The 17,401-nt window shown below is 39.8% G+C and overlaps 1 protein-coding gene across 5 annotated transcripts in view; it reads right to left on the bottom strand.

The window, feature by feature from the left end:
- Positions 1-836: 836 nt before the first annotated feature.
- The window catches only part of LOC107308224 (coiled-coil domain-containing protein 169-like), a 31,918-nt gene continuing 15,353 nt past the window's right edge, over positions 837-17,401 (bottom strand). Inside the window, exons 5-10 of one of the 5 annotated variants that reach the window (XR_001552694.2) lie at positions 14,262-14,360; positions 14,079-14,132; positions 11,348-11,430; positions 7,929-8,136; positions 3,935-4,136; positions 837-3,159 (exon numbers count right to left, since the gene is read on the bottom strand). Coding sequence is in view for 4 of the 5 variants with exons in the window: in XM_015851963.2 (XP_015707449.1) it covers positions 8,034-8,136; positions 11,348-11,430; positions 14,079-14,132; positions 14,262-14,360 (339 nt within the window). In the remaining variant the exon portion in view is untranslated. Of the gene's footprint in view, positions 3,160-3,934; positions 4,137-7,085; positions 8,137-11,347; positions 11,431-14,078; positions 14,133-14,261; positions 14,361-17,401 lie in introns of those variants that run through there. The other 4 variants (XM_015851963.2, XM_032442132.1, XM_015851964.2 and 1 more) reach the window with 4 other exon arrangements.

Genomic DNA, 17,401 nt, shown 5'->3' with positions numbered 1-17,401 from the left:
TTACTGAGTGGCTGCTTTCAGCTTTTCCCCTGTCAGCATCCGAGTGCTGCAAATCTCATCCTCTCATTTCTGACTTTTCCAAATCACTACACAGAGGACATCAGAAGCAGATTCAGCACCACAAATTCCCATTCTGGGATTTAACTTTTAATCCTTGTATGATTTATTTCCTCTTTGAGTCTAATCTGTGAACTCCTTTGAAAATCTGGCTCACTGCAAACCTCAACAGAACATTGTGTACTACTGCTGCTGGAAACCTCTCTGGGAACCCACTGGAAGCTGATGGACATTCCTTGCACAGATAGATCAGGCAAGCATCTCAGCTATGTTTACACTACCTCTCAACAGGAACACCAAAATCTTACAGATTTACTGGACGACACCATCACTCTCTATTTTGTTTAAGCAAAAATTCAACCCGTCCATTAAGTTTGTTGGCTTCATCTTTCTGAGTAAATACATAATACCCTCAGAGAGCATCTTTTCTTCCATAGCAGAAAGATCTTCCTTGCCTCTGAGCACACCTCTAGGTTTAAAATAGTCCCTCAAAGGTATTTCTTCAGTAAACCTTCTAAAGGGTTTTATAGGGTGAGTTTCCTCCTCTTCCCCCGCTTTGTTACTGGTGCTTGTTTTAAATTGAAGTTGATATTGAGTTTAATACTACAGTGTTTTTATAAAAATGGCCCATTTTCCCTTAAAATACCTCAAGCTGAAGCTTTTATGGATCTATTTCATCTTCCATGGCATAAATCTATTGTTGAGATAGATTTGCACAATACTAATACAGGGTGCAGTTACACAAACCAGCCCGGAAGACATGAAAGGCAACTTTTCAATTGCAGCCACTTATAACTTTTATTTACATTGCTTCTCTACTTCTGCTATTGGATTTTTTTCCTTCTTTTCCCCCTCCTTTTTTTTCCTAATGTTATTTTGCACATCACCAGAGCTCTGGATGGGAAGGAAGCAGGATCTGTCTGTTCTATGGAATGTCTAAGTGTTCTTTTCCTAATGTTCTGGTCTTTGGGCACAGACATCTCCTTATTTCATCCTTGGTAATTGATAACTGTTGTGGGCACTTACTGCTGTTCCTTGATGTTCACTCCTTGACCAGACAAGTAGTCCACAGAGCTGTATTAAGTAGTACAATTCAAAGCACTTTTGGTTAATGCTTTGCTGGTTAGACCAGGGGAGGAGAGGCAGCTCCAGTGGGGCACAGCAGTGTCCAGAGCTGGTGTCAGACAACAGATGGTGCCAGGAAGCCACCGGGCCAGCTCAGAGCAGCTGAGCTCTCCTGTGACTCAGGCTTCCATGTGGCCAGCTTTAATGTAATGTGATGAAGGAATGAGTTTGTGGTACTATGAAATGTTACGGTGAGAAATCACATGCTGCAGATAGCAGAGAACACAAGAGCAAGCATCCATGAGAAGGGAACTCGTAGGAATGTGCTGCATGCTGAAATGGTCGGCACTGGGCCGCCAGTAACAATCTGGGGCATGGTAATCTCTTAATGAGTAACAGCAGGTGCTAAAGTGCTTAAAGTAAATCACTCCTGCATTTTAGGGATCTGTTATTTGTGTCATTGTTATCAACAAGTGCAAATCTGACAGGACAGGCAGCAGCTGGAGACCTCCACTACTGAGGCAGTGCTGGTTGCTGGGTGCCCAGTGCTGTGGGGTTCTCTCCAGGGCCAGGACCAGGGGCCATGAGCACAGAGTGGAGCACAGGAGGTTCCCTCCAAACACCAGGAGCATTTCTGTGTTGTATCGATGATGGAGCACAGGTTTCCCAGAGGTTGTGAGGTCTCTTCCTCAGGGATCTCCCAGAGCGGCCTGGACAAGGCCCTGGGCACCCCTCTGTGGTGTCCCTGCTGGGGCTGGGTTGGGCCAGGTGGCCTCCAGAAGTCCTTGCCATCTCCAACCATTCTGTGATCAGCACACGAGTGGCATTTGTCCCTTCTTTTCATGTACCAATCAGAGACAAAAGGCTTGGCCTAAGGAAGGACCAATGACTTCTGACGGCAGATGATTTCATCCAAACACTTTAAGTGTATTTGGGCAAATTTTCTTTGGTGCAGAAATACATTATAATAATTAAGTTATGCTGCCAGCCACTGCAGGCCTGGCAGGACCTGCACACTATTTTAATCCTTCCAGAACAACTTTGCCCGGCCAATAATCTGACCTGTCATTAGTAAATTCCTAGCTCAGCTTTTTAAGAGACAGGAACACAAAAAATATTGATCTCTATGTTATTGATTCCTACCAAATGATTGCACCACATTTCTTCTGAGGCCTGTAGTGCATTGATCTATGGGCTGTACTTCCCCACCTGTGTCCTGGGGTTCCATACATTTTAGAAGGGCTTTTTAGAATAATGCACATGTTTGTTGCTTTCAATTCCAAATTGCACAGAGCTTGCCAAACCTCTTCAAAAGTAAGAAAAAAACGAGGTAATTTGCCCTTGTAAGTGCCAATGTAACTTGAGAATAGATCACCACACACTGTAAATACAGCGTTTGAAGAACAGGACTTGTTGTGAGCTGACTTGTTGTTGTTCTTGATAGAACAAGAGAAACTTCTCTCTCGAAGTTTCTGTTCTTTCCATTGCCTACACATGGAACATACAAGGATTAGCTCAGACATAGATGTTTGACTTCTAAGCACTGGATTGGGCCACACAATTCCCAAATTTGTATTTCCTTCTTCTCTTTCTTTCAAGACATATCAGTATTCTATTCCTAACCAGCATGCCATGAGTCAAGGGGCACACCCTTCTTGCTTCATCCAGCTCCCAAAAATAACTCTTCAGCTGTGCATGACTCGTCTGCTCCCCAGCCCACAGTGCTCAGTCAAACCACATCATTCCTGAGCAGATTCTCCAAGAGAAACGTGTGAGAGGGCTTGGATCGCTGCAGGAGGCATCTGGTGCTGTGCTGCAGGGCAGTGGGGAACAAAGAGTATGACCAGCCACACCTCAAGGTGAGCCCTTCTTTCCATCATTGAGGTTTTCCCTCAAAAACTGGAGTGTCACTGCTGGGCTCTGCTCATTGGAGAATAACATGACATGGATATTCACCAGTAATTATTTTCAATCAGATGTGGCGGCTGCAGCTGTTAAGAGTCTGCACCAACATAGCTGCAATGTCATCCTTCATCCCTGTAAGATAAAAGAAAATACCCATTTGAGTTAGGTTAGGCTTGTCTAGGCTCGCTGTATTTTTACCAGTGTGCTTGCTTTCATCACTGGTGTATTTATCTTCACATCACTTTTCAGCACCAGAAACATACTGTTCTCCTCGCTATAGAGCTGGGATGCTGAAGCAGGGTTGTCTTGATACAGACAAAAATAAAAGGGGTTAAAAAGTTACATGGGACCCAGTATGTAGGAATTTTACCAGCCTGGAAATGAAGTTCATCTCTGTCTGTATGATAAAAAGTGCACCAAGGAACCCAATGATATTAAATCACAAAACCACAGGAAGGTGTGTGTTGGAACCTTAAAGCCCATCCAGTTCCAACTCCCTGCTGTGGGCTGGTTGCCACCCACCAAATAGGTTGCCCAGGGTCCCATTGACTGTCTCCAGGGATGGGGCACCCACAGCTTCTCTGTGCAGCCTGTGCCATTGCCTCACCACCCTCTGAATTAAGAATTTATTCCTAATAGCAAATGTGAATTTCCCATTTTAGTTTAAAGCCATTAGCCCTTGTCCTGTCACTAGTAGACCATATAAAAAGTTGCTCCACAACTAAGTCATCTCATCATCTGTTTCACTGATAAAGATGTTGAGGAGCATCAGCCACAAGACAGACCCTCAAGGAAATCCCTTATCACTGACCTCCAACTAGATAGGGAGCCACTGACCACAAGCCTCTGTCTGCGACCATCCACCCAGTTCCTTATCCACTTAACAGTCCACCCTTCAAATCAGTACCTTTCCAATTCAGAAAAGAAAGTGCTGTGGGACCACATCAAGGGCCTTGCGCAAGTCTAGGTAGATGACATCAGTTGCCTTTCCTTTGTCCACTGATGTCATCACTCCATTGTAGAAGGCCACCACATTGGTCAGGCACGATCTACACTTGGTGAAGCTGTGTACAAATGTAGTCCGGGAGAACGGGGTTCCAGGCTGTAACCTGTAAGAAACCACATAAGATGTTTGTATCCTTGGACAAAAGGCTTGAAGTATAACATACCGCCACCTTTGAAAAGCTTCCTTACCCAATCTAGAGATGTCTGCCATTTGTGCAACACTTGCTTGTACAGAGATAAAACTGTTGCAATTAGATGTGATTTTCATCTGTGTAGTTTACTTTGTTTCCAACCAAATTGCTGCTTGACACTGTTTGACAGTGCTCTGGTGGTAACAGCAGAAGCTTTAATAGCACAGGGGTTCATTTCATTATTTATTTATTGGTTAGTTGTTGTGTCCATATCACATTTTCTAATAATGCCTGTGCAGCATCTTCCACTGCTGGAAATGTTTTAAGAGGAAACCATGCATCTCATCTGTACCAGTAGAAATCACCAGTAGGTATTACCAGTGGAAATGGAGTATCGTAGGCATCAGGGAAGCTGTGAACTGCACCACCTAATCAGTTATCTATATGAGGAAATCATTAAACAAAGCATTTAGGCAATAAAACACTCTTTTACTGTTAATGATGAGGAAACCTATCACCCAAGTTCTCTGGAGACCATGGTTATGCTGACTAAATCATCCACACATTCAATGTCTATCCAGTAAGCATTTTCATTTCATTCTGCCACAGATGAATACCATGCCATTATACTGAAAACAAAAATCATGTTTTAATACCATCTACATCATGAGAATTAAAAACTTTGGTCATTTGTGAAATACTGTTTGCTTATCAGCGCTTGAGTTTGTAGTTCATATTTTCCAGCAGCAACAGGCTTCAGTACTTCAAAAGACACAGTTCCTTCAAAGTCAGAGTCACGACTTGCCTGAAATCAGTGCAGTTACATGAGCAACCACGTAAGGTAAGTGTACCCTCAAGTCTCAAGAGTTTGGAGATCAAATTTATTGGTCCATCCATTATAGACACACTACAACCAGTACGCTCAAATTCTAATTACATTCTGCACTGCAGCAATGAGTTTGGCCAGATTAAAACCCTCACCTCTAATCCTATCTTCCTCTGACGTTTAGCTCCATTCACTCACTGACCGCAACTATCAGCAATTCAATTTTCCACTTTTGTATTCAGATTCATCCACTGTTTAGAAGAGAGATAAAACTTACCTTACAGTGACTTAGCAAAGCTAACAAAGGTCACCCTGTCAGGAAAACAGGAGAAAAAATAGACTTCACTAGACTCCCGTTTACTTTAAGTTCAGTCTCCTAGGCCTAAAATGAGAATAACAGTACATACTGTTCATTGAAGGATTAATGACTCCAACGTGTGCTGAAATCTTTCATGTAGAAGATATTGTGTAAAGATATGGAATTGTTCATCGTTGGAAAGTAAACACGAACCATTTCACAGTGCAGCAGAATAATGAGAAAAGTCCTTGAAGGATAAATGCACGTATTTTAAAACACCTTTCCTCCTCCAAAGCCCAACACAAGTACCTAAAAACTCCTACATGGTTTTCAAAAGCTCTTAGAAAACAAACAAACAAACAAGTAGAAAAGTAACAGTGTAGATGTTTTATTTGGGTCCAAAGATGTAACAAAACACTTCTGAGACCAAGGATTACCTTTTTCCTGTTGCAAAGAATCTCAACTCATCAAAGTCATCAGCCTACCGTTATGTTCAGAAAGACAGGAGGGAAATGAAGCGCCAAGTAATTTCTACGGTAAAGAGAACTATAACCACACTGCAAGGCAAATGGTACAGCTGGACACATAATTAGAATGGTGAAACACATGTTTCAGGGCTTAATTACCATACTGCTGAGTTTCAAATCCTGATCTTGCTCCTGGCATGCTGAAACAGAGACTAAGAGGACACAGACTGCTCCTGTCCTCAGGTCATTATTGCACCAACAATATCAACAAATGTCTCCAGTTAAGCTTCAGAATTCTTACCTCAGTAAGAACTACCCATGAGGGGAGTAATTCCCTCTCCAGCTGTGAATAAAAGCTGTTGTGTCATGCTGGTGCAAAGTTTCCAATCCTTGTGGAATGTTACAAGTACCACAGTCAACAGCACTGACTAACATTTGATTTAGAGACAGCAGTAATGTCTGCTGCGTGAATCCAAGAACTGGATATTCTTTGCTACTGCAGATGTCCTTGTCTCTTATGCCAACAGAACCATTATGGTGATTTTTTCCCTCTTTCCCCAATGACAAAATCTGGAAACTTTCCATGTAAAAACAGGAACAGAAGAGTGCTACCCTCATCAGCTGTGCTATGCAGACCAGCCTGCTTAGGACAGAATTACACCAGGTGCGTCAGACTAACATTAGCAATACCTGTAATAAATCTCACACAATGTAAGAGAAAAAATGAGTTCTGCATACTGAATATGCTGTGCAATACTGTAGGTCTTCTTCCCCTGGATATTATAATGGCATCATTGATCTTTTTGTAAGAGTTTAATTACAGCCTCGCTTTAATGCTGCCAGTAAAAAGGAACTATTTGTACTGCTCTTAGAGAGGCAAAAAGCTTTTCTAGATACTGCAAAGAGCTGGGGATGCTCTTAAAAATCATAAAGGGCAGTCAATCAATCCTATTTGCTTTGCCAAGAACTTTTATGATGTAACCCAGAAGCTTGAAGCTTCATTACAGAAACATTTTTTTTTGTTGCTTCTTAAAAGAATTCTGCCAAAGTTTAATGACTAAAATGCTGTAGGTAATGAAACTACAACAATTGCATTCCTAAGAATGAAGAGACAAAGCAGTCCTACTGTTCATTGAAGAGATTATTTTAAAGACTGGAATGATTTTGTGCCCTAAGCATATATGGATCAGCGCCACTGAGCAATACATAAACAATAGAGTCAGGCACTGGAATAGCCTGCCCAGGGAGGTGGTGGAGTCGCCATCCCTGGCAGTGTTCAAGAAGCATCTGGATAGGGAGCTAGGAAATACAGTTTAGTGGTTTTCTGTAGATATGGAAGAGGGAGGATGGTTGGACTAGATGGTCCTTTTCAACCTCATGATTCTATGATTCTATGCTAAAGATTTTTATGATAAAAGATAAAAGATAAAAACTTATGCAGAATTCAAACTGCAAATAGCAACATACCAATATCAGGAAATGTAATGTGTGTATAACGTTTAAAAGAAACAGCCCCCCTCTCAAGAACATGTTCTGAAGTCTCCCTAATTAAAAACGCTGACTTTTCCTTTCATTTCTCTCTGTAATAGTGCCGACAATAGCTGAGCATGACAGTGTGCTTCTAAACCATGCAAACAAAATGTTCTACAGCAAGCCCACTTTTTAAAAAGTTGAAATTGAAGGTGTTTTGTCTTTCTGCTGGAATAATAAACGTCACGGGAAAAAGAAGAACTTTATGTTGGAAAGGAACAGAACTCTGTTGTAAGGTATTGGCCATGTGCTGGTCTTCTTAGAAGTGAAATGAAAGGCATGTTCAGATGTACGAACATCAGACAACTTGGATGTTTTCTTTGCTGCTATAACAGATGCTTTTGGATGGAATTTCTGCAGAGATTTACTGTTTTGGGTAGAGAGATTACATTTCAGGTTATATCACTCTGCATTTGTTTTTGTCCTTGGTTGAGATGTCAAAAATAGTACAGACTCAACAGTACTACCTACCAGTTCCACCAGATTGACTAAATGGTCTCCAAAGCTCCCAACTCCTAGATCCCCAGAATAACTGATGAGAACCAGAATGAAAGCAGTCAGAGATCACCAGAACAAAAATGGCTACTACCTTAAAACTACCATAAAACTACCATAACAATTTCACCAGGCAGAAAGAAACTTACACTACGGCTGCCAGGAAGATGTGCTGGTCTGGGTTTGGTGCAGTAAAGCATAAATACATTCATTTTCAATTCAGAAAATTTCAGTTAAACAGAAAGTATAATAAATCAGGGGTTTAGTTTTGGAAGCTGCTTCACTCCTGCAGTCTTTTTAATTGGTCCTTTTTGGGGATTAACCATCTTCAAGCTTTGCGGAACGTTGCATCTCCCTCTGAAATAAAATGGATGAAGTTAGTCATCAAATGTCACATTTCCTGTAAGCTTCAACTACTCAAAATTTGCATGCTTTTTATATTAACATAACTGATTATTATGGTGAATTAATAACCCTGAGAGGAAAAAGCAAGTACATTTCTAGGTTGGAGGGCTAGCAGAGCATTTAATTATTCTGCATTCTAAAACAATCCTCATCTCATGATTCCTGACTACTTCCTGTTATCTAAATGATGGCATTCAAAAAACATGAACGGAATACTAAACATCTGCACAAGGAGAAAGCTAATGAGACATCTTCATCAGTTACATAATCCCAGTCAAGAAATGGAAAACCACTCCATGAAGGCACAGTTTCAGCTCTCCGCAGGTGTGTCAGTCTGTTGATCATTCTCTTGAGCCCATGATCTTACATAGAAAATGCTGTTAGCAGACTTCTGAAGTGTTCTTGTCATGGATACATACACCGCCTACATGAAGCCTACTGGAGCTGTTCTCATTTGATCTAAGAGAAGTTGGTGAGAATGTAAACAAACCTCCAGGGGGGAAATGGTGAATCCACAAACTGGAAGGCTCATTCTCCCCATCAAGCAGCATACCTACACTTACACAAAGTATCTTTGTTCCTCTCCTTGTTCATCACTACACCAGGCAGACGGCACTGTATATCTGCCCTAATTGCCAGAATGGTTTCAGTGTCTCTCTCAAATAATAAGAATTCGGAAGGAAAACATGTCACAAAGCCATATCTTAACATTCATGACAGCCAAAGAAGTGTTTTGTTATGTGGTAGGAGTTGCGATGACATGATCTGCACAAGCTTCAAATCTCTGGGCAAACAGCCAGTAAAGCTCTCCCGAAGATTCCTTAGTCTTCTTGAGACTGACACATCCACATAAAGGGAGAGCTGGTCCCACAGGAACATGGAGCTGCATCCATTCAGAACTTGGATGATCAGAACCATTGGCCTCAGCATGCAAAGTAACCAACTGGTTACTCAAATTCAGATTACTTACAATCAAAGAGCCACTGCAGAACTGGACCAAGCAGACAGCATATGTCTGTGTGGAATTCTGCACACAGCTGGACCTACGCCAGATGCAAACTAATAACTAGGCAGTTGCAGCCAGTGCAGTGCTGAAACTGCTAATAAGCCCTGCTATATGCCTCAGTACAGCAGTGAGGGCTCAGAATGACATTAAATTGGCTCCTCAGACTACATCAGAGACATGAGTCATCAAGACATCCATGCTTTTTTCCCCAGTTGTCAGCTACTCTATTTTTTTGGTGTGCTGTGAAATAACACAGAAAAGGATCTCTACTGAACTTGTCCTCTGTGTTTAGATAGCCAGGAATGGGAACATGACAAAAGTTAGTATTCATAATTACAACACAAAAATGTCACAGTATTCTTTTAATAGATGGATTGGGCTTCTACTGTGTCTCTACCTAATGTTAAAACAAACACGAAACACTGTTTTATAGTATGGTTTCAAATTCAGTGACTGCAGGTGGTTTTTGAAAGGCTAACAGAACAACCCTGGACAGGAAAAAAAAAGAAATTATTCTCAAGAACAATTGATTTTCAATCACACAGGTCTCCTCTTAACTGGAGTGAAATTGTTTCTCATTAACGTCAGCTTGAATGAACAACCTTCAGGTAGTAAATCAAAACATAATGAAAAGGAAATAACAAAACAGCAGCTGTGATAAATTTGTCATGATCGAGGGACATTTGCCTGTCTCTAGTACTTAAAATACAAACTATAGGGAAGTCTCATTCTTATCTCCACGTTGTCTACCAACACCAAAATTTGAGGTGAAAACTGTAAGCTGCTGGTAATAAAAGCCAATGCTTTGAGAACCAGGTCCCTTGCTACTAAGGACAACTAAAAGAAAAAAAATCCTTTGAGGTGAAGTGGGTAGAAAGGGGTATTTCGTTACAATGCCTACTTTGTGAGACTGGTGGTTTAACATTGACATGCACTAACACAGCGCCATACTACTCTCTCACTCCCAGGGAACATGGGAAGAAAATATGATGCTGTTTTTCTATATTGGGAAACTTCAGTTAGAGACACTAATTCATATTCTATTAAAATCCTCTGGAGCATCCCAGTTTCTGAAATCCTATGATTTGATGATTACACAGAGCAAAAGGATAAAGCAGGTAAGCAAATGTGTACACATTTCCTATTTATAAATTATTCATTATGTTTGTGGATGTTCCTAGTATGTATTATGGATGCTAGTATTAATAATATAGGTAAGTGGATTCATAGAAGAGTATTTATAGTGAGATACTGAACACACAGAAACCGTATTAGCTCAGGAAGTATCCAAATACTTGGGAGAGTCCCAAAAGCAAACACTGTATCTGTCTGCCCTTTTGTAGGCATCTACTTATCTCAACTGGAGGCGGGATACTGGGTTCAACACAAATTTTTGTGTGATCCCCTATATTCTTTCTATATTATATTATTAACATTTTTGGTTCAGTTAAAAAATACATCTCCAGTTTCAAGCAATCTCACAAGCACTTCAATCAGAAATTAATTGTATTTCTCTGTAGTTTGGAACAGGTGGGCTCTTCTCACATTTAAGTTTCTAACCCATGTAATTAAACTGAAGTGCATTGAATAACGAAGACCTTCTGTGTTGCTAGCTAGGAGTTGGACTCAACGGTCCTTATGGGTCCCTTTAAGCTTGCGGTATTCTATGGTCCTATGATCTAAAATCACTCACATTGTCATTCTAAGAATCCTTACAATCTCTACTCAATGAAAAGTATCAAGCTAAGCAATTATTTAAAATAATTACTCTTAATGGGCCAAAGGGGACATTTGTCGCCCCCAAATCCACAGTAAAACAGAAGAAAAGATCCCTCTTTAACAAAACACATTGAAAAGGAAGAACACAGAGAGATGGTAGATTTCAAAAAGGCTGTTTAAAACATTTGTATTTATAACCATGCAATTTGCTAATAATCAAGCAAAACTGATTGAAAAGCAGTATAAAAAATGATGTTATTAGCATGTTTCCATAGGATTGTGTTTAGTGATATTTAACATGCACAGAGAGTTGCAGTATTCAAAAAAAAAAACCAAAAACAAAAAAACCAAAAACAAAACAAAACAAAACAAAAACCCAAAAAACATATATAGTTAAAGAGTAAACCAGAAAAAAAAGGAATATAAACAAAAACATACCTCAGCCTCAGTGTCTGATTTTCTCCCTTGCTTGTCAGAGCATCTGGTTTTTGCCTTTCAGCAGTTTTAAGCATAGCTGAGGTCTGCAACAGCAGAAATTTTACATTTGACAGAATTTGGACAGGATCAAACCAGTTGCTTCTGCTGTTCCTTAGTTTGCAGTGCTCACTCCTCACCCAGCACTTGCTTGCTCATCTAGATGCCTTTACTAGCACGACCTTTCAGAGGGTCAGCTACGCCATGGACAGAAAACCAGAAAATGAATCAGGTGTAGGGCTTGTCTGGCTGTTGTGTCATTCAGGGAACTCCAGTGAAGATAGTGGCTACTATCATTTACTACCTTTCCGAGCAGTGTTGCTGTGACAAAATCACAGAGTCCTAGAATCATAGAATGGCCTGGGCTGAAAAGGACCTCAGTGATCATCTCACTTCATATTTGAGGAATCCAAATCAAAATCCAACATTTTGTCAGATTGGAATAAAACATAAAAAAGAAAACCAGAACACACTGCAGAACAGCAGTGCTTTTAGCTTGAATTCTACAATTGGCAAAGTCTTCAACTTTTTCAATAATATAATTTTAAATTGACTGTATGCTTATGGATTCAGCCAACTCAAACAACAAAGGCAGTCAGATAACACGTGCTTAAAAAAAACCCCAAAACAGTAGAAAAGCCAATGATAATAAAAGGCAAATTAAAGAAATTGCTGCTCAGAAGCACTTCTCTCTTTTGTTTCTGCTGAAGGCTGCAGGAGGGATGCAAAACAAAACAGAAAGGAAACCAAAGCTTTCAGCATCTTCTCATTTTTAGTATCTATCAGTAAAACCTCCATTGTATTTGTGTTGTTTTGTTGGTTTTTTTCTTTTTTTTTTTTTTTTCATTTATTTTTGCTGTTAGCTAAAGAAAAGCATTAAAATAATGAGGAAAGAAGGCCTAACAAGAAATTATATCCATTCTCTGTAATCAAGTATGTGTTACTGGAATATGCTGTAGTCACAAGATAACAATGTCTTGTGGTATATTGTTATCCTTCTAACTGTACTGCTGCCAGCATTGCAGCACAGACTCAAACAGGGAGATCTTCATACAACTGAAAAAGTCTAGGCTGAATGCAAATTTGCTTCTGTCTCTGATGATAAAATGAACTGTTAACTAGGAGTGCAAGCCTACACTGATTTGAAAACAGTCTAAGAGCAACAATGAAATTAAGGTCATGGCAGTGAAGTGTCGGAAAGAACCAGACGAGCCAGTAATTATTTTGCATCCATGATGAGGATGACTACCCTGTTCAGATTACCAATGTAAAATGTCCAATCTAAACTGCTCACTAGGCTCTCCTTATAGCGTGAATATACAGACAGGGAAGTGCCCAGGACATCCACTTCATACAAAACAAACGTGATGTTCTGCACTTTAAATATCCTTCTAGCTCCACAGATTACAGAGGATCCCTCTACAATTATTTAAGACAATGTTTGACAGCCAGAAAATTGGAGATTGGCAGATTAATAAAAAAAATGATTATTTTGCCCCCAAATTATTCTGAAATCAGGCAACTGACTACTGAAAATATAGTACACACTAGTCCTCAGTGTCCTGCTTAAGCAATGTGCCAGTGCAGACACCTCACTTCGAACAATATTCTATGTAGGTTTAAGTGCTTTTCTAGGCAACCAAACATAGGTATTGCTCCTACTAGTAGTATAGTAATGTATAGTAATGAAATCACCTTTTTATGTCCTAACATCTTCCTCCAACAGTTTGCAGCTTCAGTGTTTAATATAAAGATACTAACAGTTATTATTCACATTTCCTGGGTTATTTATGTCTTTAATGCTGGAAGGCTAGCTTGAGAAATTCTTATAGATTTCCCAAAGCAGCAATGAACCACATCACTTGCCCACTGAGCAAACACATGGAAACACTGCTAATTACAGCCCTTCACTCTATTTACATATGACATAGAGTACGTGACAATCATTCTTGAGTATCACAGTAAGCTATTTTACGTTATTCAGGAATCAAAAGTTCTTTCGCAACAAGAAGTAAGAGAAATCTTTACAGGTTCCCTTCAGTTTATACTATCAACTTTTATGTGTTACATAATTTTCAGTAATAAAATTTAACCTCCGAGTTCATAAAAACAAGGTACCTTGTCCCTTATCTTGTAAATTTAATTGTATTGCCAATTTGAGCTGACTGGCTCCCTTGTCTTTAAAAGACAAAAAGTGGGAAATGTAAAGAAGATGAATTTTCTTAAGGTGTCGATGCCATTAATAATTTGGTTCTGCTCTTTTCAGCTGAAACATTGAACTGCAGCACAGTAGTCTTGTCACTACTGGACAGGCCAGCAAGTATCAGAAAACTGCTTCAGCTTTCCTCAGTTAAGGGTACTGACCATCTTGGTGAGCAATGAAATTCCAACTGATACAAAAACAGCCTGTTCCAGTGCTCTGTGACTCTCAAAGTAAAGATTTTTTTCCTCGTGTTGCATGGAACTTCCCATATTTCAGTTTCTGCCCACTGCCCTTTTTCTGTCACTGGGTACTGCTGAGTAGAGCCTGAGAAGAATCCATCCATTTAACTCTTGTCCTTTAGATATTTGTAAGCAATGACAAGATTCTCTTCCAGTCTTTGCTTCCCCAGGCTGAGCAGTCCCAGGTCCTATAGCCATTCCTCACAAGAGAGATGCTCCAGCTCCTATCGAGTCACACAAGTTTTTTTCTTACCTGCAAAATCTCTGAAAGGTACATGCGCCGCTCATCGTTAGCTTTGTGGTAAGCCTGTGTTTAAAATAAATAGCACAGGATACCATTAAGCAAACTATTCTATTGTGTGTCCTACATACCTTGTCTGTCTGTCAGACAATGTAACAGCTTTTACAGATGAGATGCATACAGTGATTTACAAACCTTTGCCTCTTGTTCCAGTCTTAGTTCATAATCTTTTAGCTGATTCTGGAGACTTTTCTTCTCTTCTTTTAGTTGTTCGAGAACCTCCTTTAAGGAGCCCTGTGGTTACAGTAAATAAAACAAATATTTCCATTCTGAACAAAGACATCATTACCACATTCCTTTACCCTTCAGGCACTGATGTGTTTGTCTCTCTGTTTGCTTCTTGTGCACGTTTTGTTTACAAGGTTCAGGCTGGCACACCACGGAGACAAAAGCAATTAAACACATGCTAGAAGTATCAGTTGTGAACTACACATTTCCACTGTGTTAATATGATACAAATACAGTCTTCCATACTCACGTGACTTGTTAGATATGCTAAGTCACTTTATTGTGACCAGACAGAACTGCTCCTTACTTCTAAACAAAATTCACTCTCCCTGCTGCTTGTTATTTTTTTTGTAGGAAGATTTCAGATCCCATCTGCGCATCCATTTTCAAATCACTTGGAAAGGGAGCTGCTGGACTTGCTAATGAGGCACATGGGCACAGTGGCAAAGCCTAAGAACTTGGCTAGAACACAGTATTTTGGGGTGATCTGTTTTACATCTGAAGCCATTTACTTTGTGTACAACTGAGCTGAGCTAAAGTAACCACTGCAGAGTCCATTTTTGGCTGCTAGCGCTGGCCAGTTCTTTGCAGTGCAATCAGAACATACATCCAAGTACCAGAGGAAACTGCTTCTCGTAATCCCTTTCATAAATTGATCCTCTCTGTCTAGTAGATACATTCTTATTAGGAAGCTCTAATAGCAGACTATATGATGTAATTCCCTGCCTCAGATTATTTAAAGTCAGTTTTTGACCTGCTTGTTATTGTATTTAAGATAACTGCTCTTCTTCTTCCCTGGTGTTACATACAGAAGCCAGGAATGTCTTTTTTCAACATTCATTTTACTAGGATAAACAATCTGAGCTTTTAACAATAGCCTCTCACACAGTAGGTAGTCATTTCATCTAACCATCCTGGTAGCCCATTTATAACCCACCTGGAGCCCATTCCCACAGCTGGAGAGCAGAACTATACTGGAGCATGAAGTACTCCAGAAGCTATCACACTGCCTTGACCAATGTCAGTAAAGTTCTTTCACAGCTGCATGGCGATGGCTCACAGTCAACATGGAACCAAACAGAATACCCAGATTCCAGGAGATCAGCTCTCAATTCGTAACAATTTTTTAACTTCTTCCTCAATATTTTGGTCTATATTACTATATTTTAATGCCATTTTTAGTAATCTCATCTTCAGTGTAATTCTTTTTCTGAACAACATCCAAATCTCTATTTTATTATGTAATCAATGTAAGGAGAAAAAGCCATAATCTATTTCTACACTGTGTATAAAGGTTATGCATAACATGTTAAGATTAGTTCTAAACCTGGTCCTGGAAGAACTCTGCTTGTACTCTCCCAGCAGTCTCCTATTCAATCTTACATTTCATTTGCCAGCTATTTTCTCCTTCAACAAATCTACTAGCTTTCATTCTTTATGAACTATCAGCTACTTCTCTTGTGACACAGTATCTTTATTAGAAGTTACATACAGAATTACTGTACTCATCCTGGCAACAAAAACTATCACTTAATCACAGAAAGTCAACAGGTTTGCCTATCATGAACAACTTTTAATAAATTAATATTTCAGAAATGTTAGCAGTAATCATCTAATGGCATAACTTTCAAATTCATATCCATTAAAATATCACACAAATATTTGACAGTATGAATGAGATTCACTCTGAGGTGAGAATCTCTACATTTGAGTGTCTGTGTGTGAACTAAGCTCCTACTAAGAGTCATAGTCAATGCCATCAATGATGCTTAGAGTCATTCAGTTGAACAGCTACAGAGGGCTCAGTTCAACTGCCATCTGAAACACTCCAGGACGTCTAAGATATCCATTACGTGGCAGATATTTCACATGGAGTACAGGAGACACATATACTTCAGGAGCAGAAGCAGGTTATTCTGTACCGAAATGTCTGCAAGTCTCTGTTGACACAACTGTTCTACCAAAGATGCATACTGAGATGAATTTAGATATGAATCTATATGCTCAGCAGACAGTATTGACAAGGTTTCCACTGCCTGTAGTAAGAATCAAAGATTCAGCTAAGAGGTAAACAATACATACAAACAAGAAAAACTACTCAATATTATTGTGATAAATTTTTTTTCTATCCTTCCTCACCATGATTTCACCCAAGCAGATGATAAAGAAATAACTTTAAAGCATGTAATGTCCCTTTTATCTGCTGTGCACCACATCTATCTCTGTTTTGATTGCTTCTGCAAATTTTCTATCTTTAATACTCATTATCCAACCATTTCAGTCTCGTCAGGCTCGTCAGGCTCTTTCCATTTGCCTGCTTAGGCCCTCAGAGTAAAAAAAAAGAAGTATCTGTTTCAGTATTTTATTTTTTTATTTCTAAATCAAGCATCTTCTTGATAACCAAATTCTTTCACTTTCAGTACCATCTGACCACCTTCTTAGCAACACCAGTTAATTTTTCTCAGTGACTGTAAGCCCATGCAAAGCTGCAGACTTGGAATAGAGCAGCCGCCCAGTGGAAAAGAACCTGGAGGTAATGGCTGATAGTTGGCTGAATATGAGCCAGCAGTGTGCTCAGATGGCCAAGAAGGTATTCCAATGGCATCCTGGCTTGTATCAGAAAACTTGTCAGCAGGAGTGGGGAAATGATTGCCCTCCTCACACCTCAAGTACTTTGTTCAGTTCTGGGCTCCTCACTACAAAAATGACATCAAGATGTTGGAACATGTGTGAAGAAGGAAAACAAAAATGAATGGTCTATAAAGAACAAGTCTTACAAGGAACAGCTAAGGGAACCCAGATTGTTTAGCCTAGTAAAAAAGAAGCTCAGGGGACATGTTATCACCCTCTATAACTACCTGAAAGGAGTTGGTCACTCCTTCCAAGCAACATGTAAGAGGACAAGAAAAAGTGGTCTCAAGAAGCAGCAGGAGAAGTTTAGGTTTCCAACCTATCAGGAAAAAAAATATTCTTCAAAGAGAGGGTTGAGAAGCATTAGAGCAGGCTGCCCAGGGAAGCAGTTGAGTCACCATTCCTGGAGGTCTTTA

Source organism: Coturnix japonica, chromosome 1, assembly GCF_001577835.2.
Source record: "Coturnix japonica isolate 7356 chromosome 1, Coturnix japonica 2.1, whole genome shotgun sequence".
Taxonomy (NCBI): domain Eukaryota; kingdom Metazoa; phylum Chordata; class Aves; order Galliformes; family Phasianidae; genus Coturnix; species Coturnix japonica.
The sequence above is the reverse complement of the archived record's forward strand: the minus strand, read 5'-3'. Positions and strand labels throughout refer to the sequence as shown.